The 16,316-nt window shown below is 52.6% G+C and overlaps 1 protein-coding gene across 1 annotated transcript; it reads left to right on the forward strand.

The window, feature by feature from the left end:
- Positions 1-6: 6 nt before the first annotated feature.
- Positions 7-14,676, forward strand: LOC147097639 (keratin, type I cytoskeletal 50 kDa-like). Its single transcript, XM_085971625.1, has 8 exons — positions 7-120; positions 5,677-5,838; positions 7,032-7,157; positions 7,301-7,521; positions 8,359-8,408; positions 9,297-9,330; positions 10,366-10,388; positions 13,677-14,676. Exons 1-8 carry the CDS (start codon positions 40-42, stop codon positions 13,688-13,690), a joined length of 711 nt encoding a protein of 236 aa, XP_085827751.1. The 5' UTR covers positions 7-39; the 3' UTR covers positions 13,691-14,676.
- Positions 14,677-16,316: the final 1,640 nt, after the last annotated feature.

Here is a 16,316-nt window from a genome sequence, read left to right on the forward strand (position 1 = left end):
AATGATATCGACGGGCTCCACCAACTGAAGGGCACCTATATGCAGTTACAGACTGACCTGGCTAATGACATTGCTGGGCTGGAGGACGAGATTGCCTACCTGAAGAAGAACCATGATGAGGTGGGTTTCTGGTGTTAGGTTAAAATTCCCCCTTAATGTCCACTTACATCTTCATGCTGAGTGCACAGCCTCTCTTCCCCACAGCATTCTCTCTCCCCCCCCACAGCGTTCTCTCTCTCTCTCTCCCCCACAGCGTTCTCTCTCTCTCTCCCCCACAGCGTTCTCTCTCTCCTCTCCCCCACAGCGTTCTCTCTCCTCCCCACAGCGTTCTCTTTCTCTCTCCCCCACAGCGTTCTCTTCTCTCTCCCCCACAGCGTTCTCTTTCTCTCTCTCCCCCACAGCGTTCTCTTTCTCTCTCCCCCCACAGCGTTCTCTCTCTCTCTCTCCCCCACAGCGCTCTCTCTCTCTCTCTCTCTCCCCCCCACAGCGTTCTCTCTCTCTCTCTCGTCTCTCCCCCCACAGCGTTCTCTCTCTCTCCCCCCACAGCGTTCTCTCTCTCTCTCCCCCCACAGCGTTCTCTCTCTCTCCCCCCACAGTCGTTCTCTCTCTCTCCCCCCACAGCGTTCTCTCTCTCTCTCCCCCCACAGCGTTCTCTCTCTCTCCCCCCACAGCGTTCTCTCTCTCTCCCCCCACAGCGTTCTCTCTCTCTCCCCCCACAGCGTTCTCTCTCTCTCCCCCCACAGCGTTCTCTCTCTCTCTCCCCCACAGCGTTCTCTCTCTCTCCCCCCACAGCGTTCTCTCTCTCTCCCCCCACAGCGTTCTCTCTCTCTCCCCCACAGCGTTCTCTCTCTCTCCCCCACAGCGTTCTCTCTCTCTCCCCCCACAGCGTTCTCTCTCTCTCCCCCCACAGCGTTCTCTCCTCTCTCTCCCCCCACAGCGTTCTCTCTCTCTCCCCCCACAGCGTTCTCTCTCTCTCCCCCCACAGCGTTCTCTCTCTCTCCCCCCACAGCGTTCTCTCTCTCCCCCCACAGCGTTCTCTCTCTCTCCCCCCACAGCGTTCTCTCTCTCTCCCCCCACAGCGTTCTCTCTCTCTCCCCCCACAGCGTTCTCTCTCCCCCCACAGCGTTCTCTCTCTCCCCCCACAGCGTTCTCTCTCTCTCCCCCCACAGCGTTCTCTCTCCCCCACAGCGTTCTCTCTCTCTCCCCCACAGCGTCTCTCTCTCTCCCCCCACAGCGTTCTCTCTCTCTCCCCCCACAGCGTTCTCTCTCTCTCCCCCCACAGCGTTCTCTCTCTCTCCCCCCACAGCGTTCTCTCTCTCTCCCCCCACAGCGTTCTCTCTCTCTCCCCCCACAGCGTTCTCTCTCTCTCCCCCCACAGCGTTCTCTCTCTCTCCCCCCACAGCGTTCTCTCTCTCTCCCCCCACAGCGTTCTCTCTCTCTCCCCCCACAGCGTTCTCTCTCTCTCCCCCCACAGCGTTCTCTCTCTCTCCCCCCACAGCGTTCTCTCTCTCCCCCACTGTTCTCTCTCTCTCCCCCACAGAGCGTTCTCTCTCTCTCCCCCACAGCGTTCTCTCTCTCTCCCCCCCACAGCGTTCTCTCTCTCTCCCCCACAGCGTTCTCTCTCTCTCCCCCCACAGCTCGTTCTCTCACTCCCCCCCCTCTCTACTCCCCCACGCGTCTCTCTCCCCCCCCACTCGATCTCTCTCTCCCCCCACAGCGTTGTCTCTCTCTCTCCCCCCACAGCGTTCTCTCTCTCTCCCCCCACAGCGTTCTCTCTCTCTCTCCCCCACAGCGTTCTCTCTCTCTCCCCCCACAGCGTTCTCTCTCTCTCCCCCCACAGCGTTCTCTCTCTCTCCCCCCACAGCGTTCTCTCTCTCTTCCCCCACAGCGTTCTCTCTCTCTCCCCCACAGCGTTCTCTCTCTCTCCCCCCACAGCGTTCTCTCTCTCTCTCCCCCCACAGCGTTCTCTCTCGCTCTCTCCCCCACAGCGTTCTCTCTCTCTCGCTCTCTCCCCCACAGCGTTCTCTCGCTCTCTCCCCCACAGCGTTTCTCTCGCTCTCTCCCCCACAGCGTTCTCTCGCTCTCTCCCCCACAGCGTTCTCTCGCTCTCTCCCCCACAGCGTTCTCTCGCTCTCTCCCCCACAGCGTTCTCTCGCTCTCTCCCCCACAGCGTTCTCTCGCTCTCTCCCCCACAGCGTTCTCTCGCTCTCTCCCCCACAGCGTTCTCTCGCTCTCTCCCCCACAGCGTTCTCTCGCTCTCTCCCCCACAGCGTTCTCTCGCTCTCTCCCCACAGCGTTCTCGCGCTCTCTCCCCACAGCGTTCTCTCGCGCTCTCTCCCCCACAGCGTTCTCTCGCGCTCTCTCCCCCACAGCGTTCTCTCGCGCTCTCTCCCCCACAGCGTTCTCTCGCGCTCTCTCCCCCACAGCGTTCTCTCGCGCTCTCTCCCCACAGCGTTCTCTCGCGCTCTCTCCCCCACAGCGTTCTCCTCGCGCTCTCTCCCCCACAGCGTTCTCTCGCGCTCTCTCCCCCACAGCGTTCTCTCGCGCTCTCTCCCCCACAGCGTTCTCTCGCGCTCTCTCCCCCACAGCGTTCTCTCGCGCTCTCTCCCCCACAGCGTTCTCTCGCGCTCTCTCCCCCACAGCGTTCTCTCGCGCTCTCTCCCCCACAGCGTTCTCTCGCGCTCTCTCCCCCACAGCGTTCTCTCGCGCTCTCTCCCCCACAGCGTTCTCTCGCGCTCTCTCCCCCACAGCGTTCTCTCGCGCTCTCCTCCCCCACAGCGTTCTCTCGCGCTCTCTCCCCCACAGCGTTCTCTCGCGCTCTCTCCCCCACAGCGTTCTCTCGCGCTCTCTCCCCCACAGCGTTCTCTCGCGCTCTCTCCCCCACAGCGTTCTCTCGCGCTCTCTCCCCCACAGCGTTCTCTCGCGCTCTCTCCCCCACAGCGTTCTCTCGCGCTCTCTCCCCCCCACAGCGTTCTCTCGCGCTCTCTCCCCCCCCACAGCGTTCTCTCGCGCTCTCTCCCCCCCCACAGCGTTCTCTCGCGCTCTCTCTCCCCCCCCACAGCGTTCTCTCGCGCTCTCTCCCCCCCCACAGCGTTCTCCCGCCGCTCTCTCCCCCCCCCACAGCGTTCTCGCGCGCCCTCTCCCCCCCACAGCGTTCTCTCGCGCGCCCTCTCCCCCCCACAGCGTTCTCTCGCGCGCCCTCTCCCCCCCACAGCGTTCTCTCGCGCGCCCTCTCCCCCCCACAGCGTTCTCTCGCGCGCCCTCTCCCCCCCACAGCGTTCTCTCGCGCGCCCTCTCCCCCCCACAGCGTTCTCTCGCGCGCCCTCTCCCCCCCACAGCGTTCTCTCGCGCGCCCTCTCCCCCCCCCCCCACAGCGTTCTCTCGCGCGCCCTCTCCCCCCCCCACAGCGTTCTCTCGCGCGCCCTCTCCCCCCCCCACAGCGTTCTCATCGCGCGCCCTCTCCCCCCCACAGCGTTCTCTCGCGCGCTCCTACAGGTTGTTTCTCTCCTTTTATCTATCTTTCTCTCGTGCTCTCTATCTGCCCCCCTCAACCTCGCTCTCATTCTCTGCCTGCCCTCTCCTCACTTTTACTTTGTTGCTACTCTTCTCTTTATTTTCCTTTCTCGTTCTCTCTCTCTCTCTCTCTCTCTCTCGTTGCCCTGTCTTTTTTTTTCTCTCCGTCTGCCGTCTTTCTTTTGCTTTCTACCTGCCCTTTGCTCTCTTTCTCGCTTTCCACTCTTCTTTCTGTCTGTCCAGCTCTCTGTCTCTGTGCCCTCTCTCTATCTCTGACTGCCTCCTCTCGCCCTCCGCCCCTATTCTCTTTCCATTTGTTCCTTATTCCCCATTCTCTGTCTGCCCACTCACTTTCTTTCTCTGCCAAGCCCCCCCTATCTCCTTCCTCTGGCCCTTTGGTTTTTCTCAGCCCTCTTTCTCTCTGCCCCTCTGTGCCCACCTGCTTGCTGGCTTTCCGACCCTAATTCCCCTGTGGCAAATTGGCACCAACAAACCATCGTGCAATAATGCGAGCTCCGCGCGGGTTCAAAGGTGCCTTGTAACCCCTGTGTCAAGAGCTTTCTATGAAGATTCATTTCAAACTCTTCGCAAAGTCATAGAGTTATACAGCATAGAACGAGGCCCTTTGGCCCATCGTGTCCACGCCGGCCATCAAGCCCTGTCTATTCTAATCCCATTTTCCAGCACTTGGTCCGTAGCCTTGTATGCTATGGCATTTCAAGTGCTCATCTAAATGTTTCTTGAATGTTGTGAGGGTTCCTGCCTCTACCACCCTTTCAGGCAGTGAGTTCCAGATTCCAACCACCCTTTGGGTGAAAGAGTTTTTCCTCAAATCCCCTCTAAACCTCCTGTCCCTTATCTTGAAACTATTCCCCCTGGTTATTGACCCCTCTACTAAGGGGAAAAGTTCCTTTCTACCTACCCTATCTATGCCCCTCATAATTTTGTACACCTCAATCAGGTCCCCCCTCAGCCTTCTCTGCTCTAAGGAAAACAACCCCAGCCTGTCCAGTCTCTCTTCATAGCTGAAGCGCTCCAGCCCAGGTAACATCCTGGTGAATCTCCTCTGCACCCTCTCCAATGCAATCACATCCTTCCTATAGTGTGGCGACCAGAACTGCACACAGTATTCCAGCTGTGGCCTAACTAGCGTTTTGTACAGTTCCATCATAACCTCCCTGCTCTTATATTCTATGCCTCGGCTAATGAAGGCAAGTATCCCATATGCCTTTTTAACCACCTTATCTACCTGTCCTGCTGCCTTCAGGGATCTATGTACATGCACACCAAGGTCTCTCTGATCCTCTGTCCTTCCTAGGGTCCTTTTTGAAGTCTGTTCCTTTGAACGTGTTTGGGACCCGTGAGTCCATTACCATCTTCACTATAAGGACCATCACTGATCTTTTAAACTGTGCACAGCCCAGGTAGACCTGTCAACTCCTGTTGGGCGTTACCCTGAAGGTCTTATCACACGACCTTGGTCGCCCGATACGTCCATCCTTGTGGCACACTGACTGGAGGGCGAACAGACCGTTCGTTACCCGACGGAGTCATTCTTAACTATTTATATAACTAATAAACAAAGAAAATGAGAAATAAAGATGACTTTATAAAATTTCCCCAATCATTTTACTCCTGAGTCTTGCTCGCAGCAATGTCGAGATTAATCTTGAATTCCTGGAAACTCGTAAGTACAGGGGGTAATGTAATAAAACTCACTACGCACTTGGTTCGAGTATAAAGCAAGGCTTTAATCAACTTGTTTCAGAACATGGAGGTCTAGTTGTACTTCACTAGTTCCTGTCTTACAAAATGTCCCTGGCAAGCTGGGTCCACGCCCGAGTATTTATACTCCTTGGACGGCGCCACCAGCTGGCCGTCCAGCATTATTTCAGGAGTAGTTTCTTAATGAATGATGAGATTTATAACACAGGGCAAGATGTGCAATACTGGTCCCTGTTACCATCTCTCCTGTCAGTTCTGTTGGTCGCTTTCTGTAAGTCTCAATAATTAATTGCTACGGTTTTGGCCCTAAATTTCCTTGCTATATTCAGCACTTACACCGTTATTCCACTGGAAAAGATTGAGGAGACTGACATTTAGCACATTGTGCCCCACAGATGGGTTGCGCTGATCTAACGTTCTATTGCCCTTGTGTTTCAGGAGCTGAAGATATTGCGGCAGCAGAAGACACAAGATGTCCACGTTGAGGTGGACTCGATGCCTTCCGTCAACCTGTCTGAGACCTTGCAGCAATTCCGAGACCAGTACACAGATCTTGCTAACAAGAACCAACAGGAATTGGATAATTGGTACAAGGAACAGGTAGGATTGGATTCACCATCAACAGCAGAGGCTCTCGCACTCCTCCAAGGAGATGAGTGACTGGTTAATCTGGGTTTTCTTCCCCCGTGGTACTGATGGAGGGAGGAACGTTGGCTGAGGACTTTGGAGACAGGTAGGAAAAGACCAACCTGACTGGACACTCCACCACCCTGCCTCCCTCCTCTCCCCACGCCCCCCCCCCCCCCCAAGCCCCTGAACCCTGACCCCACAACCATGTAATCTCCTGGGTGAACCAAAAAAAGAGAAAAATCAAAGGGAAAAGAATATCTGGAAAATTCCACCCCAACCTCCTCAGGTGATTGAAACCAGTCCAGGAGATGACATGGACCAAGTGTTCTCTGTAGACACTGACCTTCTATATGATGCGATCTCCGCCCCAGTCAGGAACCGGCCTAGCTCCTTCCTGAAGACCGAGAGTTAGCATCCAGCACACCGGCCGACAACACATTCCAGAGACTCCCTACTCTCTGGGGAAAACCTCACCTTATCAAAGGCTTTCTCAAAGTCTAAGTCTATCGGGATTTCCCTCATCCACTGTCCTGGTGACTTCCTCAAAAAACCCTATAGAATTTGTTGGGCACAGCCTATTTTTTTGGAAGGTGTGTTGTGTATTACTACTTGGCCCTTCTCTTTCTCAGTGACTTTTCCTGGTGCAGTCAAACCCAAAAAAGTACGGCCTTGGCAGCAAAGCTCTTTGGGACGTCATGGGGTGGTGAAAGGTGCTATGTAAATGTAACACTTTTTTTTCTTTTTCCGATAACACCGCACTCCCTCATGGAGTCAGCCTAGATTATGAACTCAACCCTAGTGTATACTGTCCCTAGTAATTGTGTACTGATGCAACGCAACCTCCACCTACACACACAGTGAAAGCTGTCTCTGAGATTCACTCGGGCTGAGGTCATGGAAGGATTCCGACTCAGAGCTACGTTCAAATGCTGGCCGACCCGTGTGTTTCCACAACTTGTTCTGCTGTGACGTCACCTCTCTCTAAAAGCCTTGTGCGCTCATTGCCAATGGTGACCACTGTGGATGGGTTGGTGTTCGTGGTTACCGTGTACAGTCACTCTCTGGCCAGCTTCATCCCAGTGCGGGGCCGGTTGTCTTGTGTACATCATCCTTCATCCCTGTAAACCTCTTTTTTTCTCTCTCTCTCTCTCTCCTTTTTTCAGGTGACGATTAAAGTCACACAGACCACTCAGACTAACCAGGTTGCCGATGGTGCTAAAGCTGAACTGAGTCAATTGCGTCACCAAATGCAAAGTCTTGATGCTGAATATAACTCCTTAAGTGGGAATGTAAGTGACTTTTGACAATACGTGGTCCGCGGGTTTGAGCGCGATGTTTATCAGAACTTCAATCCGATCACTATTTGAAACCTGTTCTGAGCACTCCATTCAGACGGGCCTTAAATTGACCAAACTGTCTTTGATGTTTCCAGTTAGCCGCTCTGCAGAACGCTCTGAACAGCACAGAAGGGCGATACGCATCGGAGCTTCAGCGGGTAATGGGAAGCGTCTCACAGCTGGAAGGGGAACTGGGAGGCACCAGGCAAGACCTGATGAATCAGAGCCAACAGTACCAGCAGCTTCTTAACATCAAGATGAAGCTGGATGCTGAGCTACAGCAGTACAATCTTCTACTGAACGGAGGTAACCAAAGGTAAACCACAGAGGCGTCCCATAGTCCATGTTCATTGTGTGCCTGGCCCTCACTGGCAATGCACTTATTCATGCCGGTAGTTTTTCAGGCAAGCTTGAAAAGAAGTCCCAGTTGGAAGCCCCCAGGATTCCTCACCGTGGTGCCTTAGCTGATCGCAGCCAAGTAGGGGGCATTAGATTTGACCTAGGCACCTTTTGGGCCAAGAAAGGAGGGAGGGGAAATCATCCACGGTTCCTGCCCCTGATCGCTGGGAAGCGAGAATGTTGGACGAGGAACTGACCAGGCTGAGATGGGGATGACCATCCTTGTGGTTGAACAGCTGAGTAGGGCCGGTCTGCTGGGTAACCAGATCCCTGCCGTCGAACCTCTTCAGTGTCGGCATGTTTTGTGGCCGGGGTTTGGGGGGTGGAAATTGGAGGGCAAATGATTTCTGGAAAAAGAAGTGACTTTCCTATGAAAACTGCGGCAAACTATCAGGAGTCCTTTGTCAACGGGCCAACGAGAGACCGAGAGGTTCCGTGGTAGAGTGCCAACCCTTTGTCAACACCCGCTGGATGAAGCCCAGTGGGATTTCACCAGTTCTTGTTGAGGTTTCCTGGGAGAGGACCATCTGATGCTGCATCCCCAACGTCATTAGCAGGAAAAATCCACAGGAAGACTCTTGGGACATCTCCATTGGCCAAGACACAAACCGGGTAGGGCAGTGGCTCACTTGGCCGTGCTGATGCCCTGTGCCTCTCCCCCTCTCATCCCAGCGGGTTAAATTTACTACAGGCTCCATTTTGCAGTGCACAATGTTAAGAATTTTTTGTTTTCTCTCTTTTCCCCCCCATCCAGCCTGATTAGTGGCGGATCGTCTTCCTCCAGCTTCTCATCGAATGTGTCTGGTAAGTTTGAAGTTGAGTGACGTGACGTGACGTGACTCGTGAGAGAGGAGGTTTGCGTATCCTGGGCCTGAATTCTTCTGTAATCCATGACAGTCCACAAAGTTACTCCCGCAAAACACTGCTGTACAGAGTACAAGGACCTGCTGTAGTCTCCTTCTGTCTGTCGCTCCCTCTGTCTGTCTCTTACTGTCTCGGTCTCTGTTTCCCTGTCTCTCTCTCTCTCTCTCTCTCTCTCTCTCTCCCTGTCTCTTTATCTGTCTTTCTTTCTTTCTCTCCCTGTCTCTTTATCTGTCTCTCTTTCTCTGTCTCTTTCCCTGTCTCTCCTTTGCTTTGTGTGTGTCTCTCTCTCTCTCTCTCTCTTCTGTTTCTCTCCCTCTATCTTTATCTCTGTCTGTGACCTGGTATTTCTTATTTCTTCTCCTTTGATCGATACCACTACAGTCAGCCCTACAATGAGCTTTCCTTTGTTATTCCATTCCATGACATTGCATCATCTCTCTCTCTTTCTTCCCCAGGCCACAAAGGATGCATCTCTCCTCTCCTCTCTTCCTTCTTCCTACTCTCCGCAGGCTATTGAACCTAAGCTTGGCGTCACTGAGCTCCACTTCATATTTAAATCACTGCCTCACCTACTCTTCTTAACCTTGGTGTTGCCCTGCTGTGGGCCTTCATCCTTGACCCTTGAACTGTGTTTCACAATAAAATCTCATGACTGGTGACCACAGTAGCCATTTCCCTGTTATTATCGACTCCTCCATTTCTTGTTGGGGATGACTGACCCCAGACTTGGGGGGGTGGTGGTTAGTGGGGCCCACCTGCCTGTCAGCCATTTTGAACTGGTTCTTCATGTAATTGGCTTAACTGCTCTCTATTTTCCGTCCAATTTAGGTAAGAGCTTGGGAGGTACCACCACAGTCGTAACGTAAGTCACTCTTATTGCACGTCAATCCTTGGCCCACGAGAAGAGGTGGAGGTTGGGGGGCTGATCAAAGAGTTATGCCCGAAATGTTAGAATGAATTCCAAGTGTTGCCAGCCTCCCCTCCCCCCTCCCCTCCCAGCATGCCCTGCGTCGCTGATCCTTCTGAATGACTTCAGTAAATTTACAGTTGCTTCTTTATGCTGAAGATGTCCATCCTGGGGAAACGGGGTTGGGATAGGAAGCGGAGGGAGCAGAGCTGCCTCGCGCACTCAGTGGAAGGACGCTGCTCACAAGCCACCAAATACAGACCAATGGATTGCCAAGCTTCTAGAGACGTTGGCCCTTTAGCTCTCCGAATATTCTCGTGAGACCTTAATGGGGGAGAAAAAGCCAGAAATAATGAAGATAATTTTATAGAACAGTAAATAGTCTGCAACTATGCTATTGGTGCAGGAAGGATGTTCCCGATGGCGGGGGAGTCCAGAACCAGGGGTCACAGTCTAAGGATAAGGGGTAAGCCATTTAGGACTGAGATGAGGAGGAATTTCTTCACCCAGAGAGCGGTGAACCTGTGGAATTCTCTACCACAGAAGGCAGTAGAGGCCAATTCATTAAATATATTCAAGAAGGAGTTAGATATATTTCTTAAGGCTAAAGGGATCAAGGGATGTGGGGAGAAAGCAGGGACAGGGTACTGAATTTGGATGATCAGCCATGATCGCATTGAATGGCGGAGCAGGCTCGAGGGGCCGAATGGCCTACTCCTGCTTCTATGTTTCTGTGGTTAAAGACTGACGACCAAGAAGGGGATTAAAAATTGCAACACATGAGCTTTAAACTCAATGGCTTAAAATTTGAGGCCTACACCAGGGTTTGAGGTGGGATGGTTTGTTTGAGGCCTACACCAGGGATTGAGGTGGAATGGTTTGTTTGTTTGAGGCCTACACCAGGGATTGAGGTGGGATGGTTTGTTTATGAACTGACTGTGTGCGCAGCTGATGTTAACTGATTCTGTTGTCCTTTTTGTTCTCTTTTAGCACCACCACAACTGAAAAGAGAGGTAATTAAAGCTCTTCTTCACCCTTCTTAACCTTTTGTTTGATGGTAATGTACAGTGTGGCACTGAGTACACGGACGCTCAAGGGCCCGGGTTTGATCCTTGGTCTGTGCTGCACCTTGGGAAGTTTGAATCTATGTTTGAGGTGCAGTATAAATGCAAGTTGCCTGAATTCAGCCAGGGAAATGGTGGGTGTAGTAGAACCAGAGTCATAACGGCACAGAAGGAGGCCATTCAGCCCATCGAGTCCGCGCCGGCTCTCTGCAGAGCAATCCAGTCAGTCCCATTCCCCCGCGCTATCCCCGTAGCCCTGCAAGTTTATTTCCCTCAAGTGCCTATCCAGTCTCCCCTTGAAAACATTGAGTGTCTCCGCTTCCACCACTTCCGTCGGCAGCGAGTTCCAGGTCCTCATTACTCGCTGCATAAAAAAGTTTTCCCTCACATCCCCCCTGTATCTCTTGCCCAGAACCTTAAACCTGTGTCCCGTAGTCCTTGTACCATCAACTAGTGGGAACAGCCTTTCCCCGTCTAGCCTATCCAAACCCGTCATAATCTTGTACACCTCTATCAAATCTCCCCTCAACCTCCTTTGCTCTAATGAAAAAAAATCCAGCTTCTCCAACCTGTCCTTGTAGCTAAGATCCCCCATCCCCGGAACCATTCTGGTAAATCTCCTCTGCACCCTCTCGAGGGCCTTCACATCCTTCCTAAAGTGTGGTGACCAGAACTGGAGGCAATACTCCAGTTGTGGCCTAACCAGCGCTTTATAAAGTACAATTGGCCTCAGCTAGAAAAAGACAATAAATAACTCGGCCTGTGTTCCCAGCAGTGATTCCAGGCAGAACGTGCGTGTGTGGACAACGTCTGACACTGTCCTCGCACATGAAGAACGGTCACACGTTGCTTCAAACAGTCCTTCAAACGTTTTCTTTGTTGTTTGCTATCCCCTCTGGCATTTTCCATTTTAGGTGGAGGTGTTGTAACCGGCCACTCACCTGTAAGTCAATCTCATTAACCTGACTGCTGCGTTAGTGACCTCCAACCCGTGACCTCCAACCCGTGGCCTATCAGAAGGGAAAGGGGGTTTGTAGGAACAGGAGGAGGCCATTCGGATCCCTCGAGCCGGTTGCGCCATTCGGTTAGGTCCTGGCTGATCCGTCCCTCGACTCCCTCTCCCCGCTTTAGCTCCACTTCCCTCGCCTGACAAAAGTCTGTCGATCTCGGTCGATTCACCCGGAATCAAAGGGGAGGTGCGGGGTGAGCAGGGGATGCCCCATCGAGGCAATTTATTGGCTCCCAGATGCAGCCCATGCCCCCAATGTCAGGTGTGCTGGTTCCTGTCGAACTGTATAAGGGCATGGGTCAGTGCCCATGGGACAGAGACGGTTTGGGGGGGGGGGGTGGGGGCGCAGGCCTGTGATTGTTAGTTGGGTGTAATGTGTCTCTGCCATTCATCTCGGAGGGTCTCCGAGTCAATATTGGCATCAGAACACAAACTCGTACTTGGCATGTACAGCACAGACGCAGGCCATTCGGCCCAACTGGTCCATGTCTATACACCACACCAGCCTCCTCCCACCCTACTTCATCTCAACCCTTTCAGCATATCCTTCTATTCCCCTCTCCCTCATGTACTTGCCTAGCTTCCTCTTAAATGCATCAGTGTTATTCTCCTCAACTCCCTATGGTAGCGAGTTCCACATTCTCACCACTCTCTGGGTAAAGAAGGTTCTTTGGGGGCTTATCAGAAGTCCAGAGCCAAATTTTGTCTGTGGCTCTTTGAAACCAAATTGCCAGTGGGGCTACTAACTAGTATTGCAACTAATCCACCTTATCGCGTGGGGTATGCAATGTGATAGAAACAGTCCTAGGCCAAGCAGGGAGGGTGGGGATTTTGGGCAGGGTTCCCACTCCTGTGTGACTTCTCTTGGAAGGTGCGTGAGCGTTGCTAGTTGGGGCAAGGGCAAGGTCGAGCTTGGCTGCGATTGAATAGCCTGCCAGTGCTCACTCTCTGTCTTCACCCAGAAAGACATGAGCAAACAAGCGAGATACTGGAGGGCCACTGTGCCCCATGGGGGAACCCCCCCCGCCCCCCCACCTTAGAATGTGTTGGTGCTTTTAAAGGGACGAGGGGAGAAATGGGGCAGAAACAGAAGAAGAAACTGGGCTGAGGGACTGACCAGACTTGTGTGGAGCTTGGTGTATTGGACCTTTTAACGTCAGTCACACACACACACACACACAACTGTTGAATAACAAAGCTGGCTACTAGAGCGAAGGAGGTTGACCATTTATTTCCCAGCAGGGTGAAAGGTCAAGTCCCACAGTACAGGCCACTACCCAAGGTTGAAGAGATAATGAGGTAAACCGGAAGTAGTGGGACGGGCACCATGAACCTCTGATAGAAATAAGCAATGACCGAGGGAGGTTTGGGGGGTCCTATATTGGGATGGTTCAAGTGGTAGAATTTGAGGTCTTTATTTCAACAGCGTGAAGATGAAGAGTTAGAAGACAATATATTGGAGCTGAGAAGGAGCGAGAGGTGGAAGTTCATAGTAGGATACAAACTTTTAAATACTAAATCAAATACTTGCCTTTATATAGTGCCTTATCATCTCAAAGTACTTCATATGCAAGGAATTACTTTTGAAGTAGGGCCACTATTATTCCACAGCCAACTGCAGAGTCCCGCATGCACACAGCAGGATCCCATATAAAAGCATCAACATAAATGAGCAGTTGGATCGGTTTTTGGTGGTGGTGTTGGTCGGGACAGCGGGAGAGCTCTGTGTGACAGGATTATTAGCATCCCTTGGAACAGGCAGACGGGGTCTCAGTTTAGGGTCTCACCCGAAAGACGGCACCTCTGACCGTGCAGCGCTCCCTCAGTACCGCACTGGGAGTGTCCGCCTGGATTATGGGCTGCATTATATTTAATAGGTTAATGCCTCCGTTAAAATAGCGACAGATAAAATGCCCTAAGATGTGTTAAGTGCTCGAGCACATTTAAAAAGCGTTGGCAGAAATCGCTTCCAGTTTTCGGGACTTTGTGTTATCAACAATTGAGGGGAAAAAATAGGTTCGCGTGAAATCAAAATGGAACGGAAAATAATTGAATCCAAGTCAATCCTTGTTGCAGTCAATCTACTTAAATTAGGCGGTAACAGAGACTGAGGGGGGAAAAGCAGGAAAATGGGACAAGAGGGGTCTAAATTCAGAAGGGAGGTCATATCCTGTGCTGTAAAACTCTTTTTTTTTTAAGTTAACCTGGGGTTTATTTGGTTATTGCAGGAATTATGAACTGAAGACTCTCTCGCCATCCGTGAGGGATCTGCTGGGAACCCCCGAGTCTGAGGCGTCACAACTCGTACTTGCTGCTGTCGTTTCTGCTGGAGTCTTGGGGATGTGGGCTCTTCGGTTGCGAACTTCCTCCCTCACGGCCTCCACTCTTAATGCTCGACGTTCTAATGCTTTTGTTGAAAATGGAATGTGTAACAGGGCACCCCAGGCTCCCTTCAGACAGGATCGCACCGTTACCGAATCAAACGCACGGGTTGTCATGGAGACAGAAACCCCTCACCCCCTCCCCCGGCCAGCTGTTGCGCCTCCACCTGCCGCTTCTTTCCTTTTAAAAGGGAAGCTGACCCCCGACCCCTGCGCTGTACCCCGACCCCCTGCGCTGACCCCTGTGCTGGGCGACGACCCCATGCGATGGCTCTTGTCGCTGGTCAGTTTGCTGATCCACAGCTACCGCCATAAACACGCTGTTGCTACGGAGACGACGTAAAATATTCCCGTCTCTTCCACGCGCTGCGGGAACATCCTGACTAGCTGACAGGAGGCCCTGCCCATGGAGTAGATCCTTTGTCCGGGGGCCTAGGGAGCCTGGTGACTGCACCGTCCCCAGTAGGACTGATCTAACAAGTGGAGTTGGCCTGTGATTCCCAGACTGGCCGGGGTCTCAACAGGCCTGTTTATCTGGGAAGGGCCGAACCCCCAACCCAGACTGTTTGCGTTTTAAGGTGCCAATCGGGTACTGCCTGCGAACCGCCATCTCACTGCTGTACCAGCAGTCGACACGGAGCAGGGTGTCTCACTGAGTCCCAGCTGCCACGTGTCGTGGTGATGAGCTTCATGGCAGTGGGAGCAGGACCAGCCCAACCCTGTCCGTCCGAGACCAGCTCCGCACCTCCTGTGGGAGCCCTGGGTTGCTCTGAAGTTCCACGTCTTTTCGCATGCTGACTTTCTGTTTAACGCTAATCAATAAATACCTTTTCTGATTTAACCGCAACGCTGTCGTGTGCCGGCATTATGTGAAATGAGCAATAACTCCATTGCGCCGATGGTCTGTTGGGTGGCATTCATTCTCGGGACATGGGCGCTGCTGGCGGGGCCGGCATTTATTGCCCACGTCTAGTTGCCCTTGAGAAGGTGTTGGTGGGCCAGCGCCGCCTTGAACTGCTAAATGCAGAGGACCACACGGACTGTAGCGTTAACGAAGGCGGCTCACCACCACCTTCTCAAGATTGAATAGAAAAAAAACTGATCAGTGAGAGATCAGGAGCGCAGCACACTTTTATAGGCTGGGTACAAATCTCTGATATTAGGCCGACACTTGTATTGCAGGCAATAGGGAAATAAGAAGACATAGACATGCTGGTAGAATGGGTGGACACATGGCAGATGAAATTCAATGTAGAGAAGTGAGAGGTTATACACTTTGGTTGGAAGAATGAGGAGAGATGCTACACACTAAATGGTACAATTTTAAAGGGGGTGCAAGAACAGAGAGACCTGGGGGTGCTTGTGCACAAATATTTGAAGGTGGCAGGACAGGTTAACAAAGTAGTTAGTGGAAGTATATGGGCTTTATAAATAGAGGCACAGGGCTGGATTTTTGTCAATGAGGAGCTTTAGGAGGCGGGACACCCACTTGTTGGGTTTCAGTCCCACCTCCATCGACTTGTGGCCAACCCACGCTATTTTCCCTTGATTGACCTTGTTAAGCCCGCCCCCAGTGGGCTCAGCAGGCCAATTAAGGGAAAGCCAGTTACAGGTGCCGTTTCATCTGTCAAGTGCTTTTGACAGATGAAATGTCATCATTTGACGGCTCTGTGAAGCTGTCAAACACTGACAATCTGTCTTCTAAGTTGTGTCTTTACCCAAGACTCAATTAGAAAGCCTTCCTGACCAGAAAGCAGAAGGCTGCCGCTTTTGACAGTTCAGCGGCCATTCTGCTTTCTGTGCCGGTGAGCTGAGGGCCTCCCGAGACCTGGAGGGAGGAAGCCTGTAGGAAGAACTAAAGGTAAGTAAAACTTATTAAAACACTTTACACTCACCTCACACACTTACCTATGCAAACATGCACCCACCACTCACCTGTACACTGGACATCTCGGCTCCTTTGACCCCCGCAGACCGACGGCCTGCCTCGCTGACCCTGGCGGGGTTCGGAGTCATCGGGAAGCCCACACTTCAGGGCTCAAAATAGGGATTAGCCAAAAAACTGCCAGTTAATTGGCATTAATCCCCTTCCCACCTCAAGGAGACGGGACCCAGCGCAGGTCGGCTACCCGCCTCCTGGCAAGATGGCATGGGGGCGGGTTGGGCACCTGCCCCCAAATTCTGCCATTTTCCCGGCAGTCCTGCCTCCAAACCCACCTCCCCAGGGTTGGCAAAATCCAGCCCATAGAGTGCAAAAGCCAGGAAGTTATGCTAAACTCATATAAAACACTAGTTTGGCCCCAGTTGGAGTATTGTGTCCAATTCTGGGCACCACACTTTAGGAAGGACATGAAGGCTTTGGAGAGGGTACAGAAGGGATTTACTAGAATAGTTCCAGGGAGGAGGGATTACAATCATGTGGATAGACTGGGGAAGCGGAGGTTCTCCTTGGAGCAGAGAAGGCCAAGAGGAGATTTGATCGAGGTG

This window comes from Somniosus microcephalus, chromosome 31 (genome assembly GCF_052327205.1).
Source record: "Somniosus microcephalus isolate GS21.2 chromosome 31, FLI_Smic_1.0, whole genome shotgun sequence".
NCBI classification, from domain to species: domain Eukaryota; kingdom Metazoa; phylum Chordata; class Chondrichthyes; order Squaliformes; family Somniosidae; genus Somniosus; species Somniosus microcephalus.

Coding starts and splice junctions, on each gene's coding strand:
- LOC147097639 (XM_085971625.1), top strand. CDS start 40: ATGCAGTTACAGACTGACCTGGCTAATGACATTGCTGGGCTGGAGGAC. Junction 121..5,676: donor TGAAGAAGAACCATGATGAG/GTGGGTTTCTGG, acceptor CTTGTGTTTCAG/GAGCTGAAGATATTGCGGCA. Junction 7,522..8,358: donor CTGAACGGAGGTAACCAAAG/GTAAACCACAGA, acceptor CCCCCCATCCAG/CCTGATTAGTGGCGGATCGT.